The sequence below is a fragment of the Phoenix dactylifera genome, unplaced genomic scaffold (assembly GCF_009389715.1).
Source record: "Phoenix dactylifera cultivar Barhee BC4 unplaced genomic scaffold, palm_55x_up_171113_PBpolish2nd_filt_p 000861F, whole genome shotgun sequence".
NCBI classification, from domain to species: domain Eukaryota; kingdom Viridiplantae; phylum Streptophyta; class Magnoliopsida; order Arecales; family Arecaceae; genus Phoenix; species Phoenix dactylifera.
Window position 1 is genome coordinate 1 of NW_024068224.1, and position 4,289 is coordinate 4,289.

The window sequence follows — 4,289 nt, forward strand, 5'->3', positions numbered from 1 at the left end:
TTTATTTTTTGATATATATATGATCTAGATAGTCAATATCTTTGAAGATACTGCCCATCTCTTTTCATCTTGGAAACCTATTATCTTGATAAAATCGTTCCATCTTTTTGTCCCCTTCCATCTCTTATTTTTGGTCCCTACCACCCATCCTCCATCTTAATCTTATATTGGATGGTTGGCTCTCTTTTTACCTCCATTTTTCAAATGAAGATCGTCGAGCTTTACTGCTCCTCATTTTCAAGCGCGCGCACATGCATGGTATAGATAATCCATATATTCAAAATTGACAAGAATAAATACACGAGTCTTAAAGTCCCTTACTATCATGTTGAAATGAATCTTTATTAGGTTGCTAATCTAAACAATGTGCTGGTATTTAACCTATTCTTGCATTTAAGAAGAAATAGTCTTGGTGCAATGGTAAGGTATCTTCTTTTGATCTGTATCTTATGGATTCAAAACATAGAAACAGACTCTTCGTACGTGGGAGTAAAACTACTTACATCTAACCTTCAATAGATACTGCAGCGATGAGAATCTCATGTACTGAGATGCCCATTCTAAGGAGAGAGAAATAGCATATCTAGATTGCAAATGGGCTAGAGCCTATAGTAGTAGTGTTTTATGACCATGATTAGAACCCTAGATCTCTTCCATAAACAAGTCCTTTAAAAAGCAGTGCCGACTAGCTAAGATGAATTTGGTTTATAAATTGGGTTGGTTAATGGACGTATTTTATAAATAGATAAGTTTGAGTTAATTATAAAAGCATTGCGTGTGAGGACATAAACAGGCCGAACACGCGAGAATTGCATCCTTGGCCCACTACCTTGTTTGTCCCTACTTGCTGTTGCCCATTTGCTATACTTTCATTTGTATATTTGATAAATAAGTAATTAAGCAGTTATCAATGTATATATATTATATACAAATATCAAATCAGAGGGAGCACTAGTTTACTTCAGGCGTGATGCATTAGACATGACAACATGCATGAATTCTGATTGGAATGTGCGTGTGTGTGTGTGTGTCTTTTTATTTATTTATTTATTTTTTTTATTTAAGGTAGAGTGATGGCAAAAGTGGCCCTATGATTTCTTCTTGTGTTTGCTAACTGGACAGTTGGTAGAAAAAATTGCCTCTCCATACTAAAGATTGAACATTGAACATACGATAGGAGTGCTAAAAAAAAAAAGGAAGAGTGACGGCGAAAGCGCCCCTATGATTTCTTCTTATATTTGCTAACTGGACAGCAGTAGAGACAATTGCCTCTCCATACGAAAGATTAAAGATATGATCAGAGTAAAACAAAAAAAAAGAAAAAGGAAAGAAAGAGTGATGGCGAAAGCGGCTCTTATAATTTTTTTCTTATGTTTGCTAACTGGACGGTGGACAATTACCTCTCCATACAAAAATTGAAGGTATGATTGGAATTAAAAAAAAAAAGAATGATGGCAAAAGCTATGTTTTCTTCTTGTGTTTGCTATAGGACAGTGGTAGAGCCAATTGCCTTCCTATATAAAAGATTGAAGGTACGATGGGAATATCAATAAAAGAGACTGTTCGCCCTCTACGCTAGCTACTAATAGTCTTCCTTGTATAGGATTTTCTGGTTCTTTAACAATCGTCCTGTGATTAGATGTGAGAATTTAAATATCCACTTGTCTCATTAGGAGTGAATCCAAACCCATTTAGCTGACACGACCCGTCAAACTGATTCATCCGGTTCACGCCATGGGGTGCAGGTCAACTAATAGGGAAGAGACGGCGCACCCATCACAAAAAGAAGGCATTTGTAGAAATATATTTAAAATATATATTATCAGCCAAAATGAGTAGAGCTGAAATTCTACGAGAGTGCAGAAGAGGTGGTTTTGTAGAATTCAAATTTAATGATAGTATATCAGGGTCAAAATCATTGAATATAACTTACATTATAAGAAATATCTAAAAATTAAATTTATATATTTTAATAGTTTTTAACTTAATTATTAAGCAGATATCAAAATAAATGATTTTAATAATATGATACTATATTTTATTATGATCAAACCATTAAAAGTAATCTAGTACTGAATTTAAATCTACGGATCATAATTTGTAAAATATATAATTTTAATTTATATGCATTATCATATATTTTACTATATTAATACAATTGATATTGTTTATTTTTGTATCCTTTAGATGTATAAATTTTAGTCTACAAAAATATACATTAATTTTGATTTCAAAATATTTTTGTCCTATAAATTATATTTAGTGCTCCAAATCTTGAATTTAGATCATCTATTGTTAATTTTGAAAGCGAGAGGACCATCTCAGCAATCCTCTTGAAAGCACCTTAGTTCTATTTTGTTATAATTTGACTAATGAGTAAATATAAGTTATTTGACAGATTGTAACATGGAGTTTGGACATCTCATTAAAAAGAATATATAAGTCGTTCTTTAAGCTTGTGGTGGCATCTAAAATTTACTTAGGGCTATCTCATTTATACTATAGGTTGCTTCTTTAGTTATATTATCAGCCAATATCTTTAATTCTTAATTAAAAAATAGATATTCATTATTTGTAACAGCAAAAATGGAATATGAGAGAAGTTGTAGGAACAATGCAAATCTGTGAGAAAAATAGCCTACTCAGACGACAAAAAACCTAATGCTACATGGACCTAAAACTATTAAACATGCAAGTAGATTAGTTGCAAATTAGGTACCTCAAGTCATAGGACCACTTAACCTAACTTGAACCCAACCCGACCCAAACCTGACATCACTACATCTCAAGATATTTGAAAAATTGCTACATATCTACCTATAAGAGGTTATTTGTAAAGCGGATAGACAGTGTATACTTTTGATTTTCAAACCAACTTTTCCAAACATCAAGCAGGCCAGGTTTGAATTTTTATTTTTCTTTTTCTTGCTTCATTTGGTTTGTCATTATTGTCAAGAGAAAAGTTTAAGCAGTTGTTACGTAGGCCATTAGATTGCTAGTTAGGATTGTGTCATACTCTTAAACAGATAAAAATTACTTAAATGAGTCAACCGACTTCCACCATTCATGTTGCTTTATTAAATGCCACATTTTATTATGCAAATACAAAGGAATCAATTTTAATACAACACACGAGGTGAATGATTTTGAGCTACAAAGGTGATATTTGGTTTGCGGTGATGACTCCAAGATCTACCATGATATGGAGGGAGATGATAAGATTACCATATTTTGTAGTGCTACAGTATTTCTATGTAGCAGTGATCCCAAATTATCTATATTCTTAAATTATTATCCAACCTAGTAATATTAAACCTATCCTTAATTCCTTCAGCACCTATGCTAGTTTGTCGACTTGGAGTTTGTCCGCTTGGAGCCAGCAATGCCGGCCGGTTCGGAGGCCCACCTCCATCCAAAACGATATTGGGCAGGTAAACTCGAGCGAAATGGCCGAGGAAGGTCATTTTCCTCCCCTCTTAAGTTCTCAAAGGCTTTTCCACTGGAGCAACCCCTACCTAAAATCAGTAAAAGAAGCCATGATAGAGAACTTATACTACCAGACGAGTCCCAGCGGCCCTTCCTCCGACGATGAATTTACAGTTAAAATATTGGTAGGCTTCTTCTGTACGTTGTCGATACTTCTCTGCTGCTGCTTCTGCGGCCAACACCATTCCGATGAGGGCCAACAAGATCGACAAATAGAGTCTAGCACTAACTCCGCCCCCACCACCACCGGTGATAATAGGCTTGATTCGGCGGTCCCTTCATCGCTGCCGGCATTCATCTACTCCACTGCTCATGAAGGAAGGCTGGAGTGCTCGCTGTGCCTGACGGAGTTCAAAGACGGCGACGTGGGTCGTTTCCTCCCGAGATGTTGCCATGGTTTCCACAAAGATTGTGTCGATGTGTGGCTCAACTCTCACTCAACCTGCCCGCTTTGTCGAAGCAGTACTGTTGAACTTGGAACTCCCGACTTGGCTGTCTGACGGTTTTCAACCTGGATTCCACGTAGAATTCTCACTGTGGCTTCTAGGCTTCTTTTTTCTTGTTTTTTTTTTCTTCTGATGACCTGCTTCATTAATCTGTTTCATATGCTTAATAAAACAATAAAAAGGCTTATAATCTTCACATTGATTCATGCAATCTTTATTACTTGTATGCTTTTAAATTTTTATTATATAGGCTCTTCTTACTGAATATGATCTATGTATAGAGATTGTGGCGGTTGGATGGATCAGTTTTCCCATCTTCTATATCAGAGAGTGAGAGAGATATTGTGATGGAGCTTT

The 4,289-nt window shown here is 35.4% G+C and overlaps 1 protein-coding gene across 1 annotated transcript; it reads left to right on the forward strand.

Moving 5' to 3' along the window:
• Positions 1-3,446: 3,446 nt before the first annotated feature.
• Positions 3,447-3,986, forward strand: LOC120107430 (E3 ubiquitin-protein ligase EL5-like). The gene has a single exon (XM_039120707.1). It carries the CDS (start codon positions 3,447-3,449, stop codon positions 3,984-3,986), a length of 540 nt encoding a protein of 179 aa, XP_038976635.1.
• The last annotated feature ends 303 nt before the right edge of the window (positions 3,987-4,289 follow it).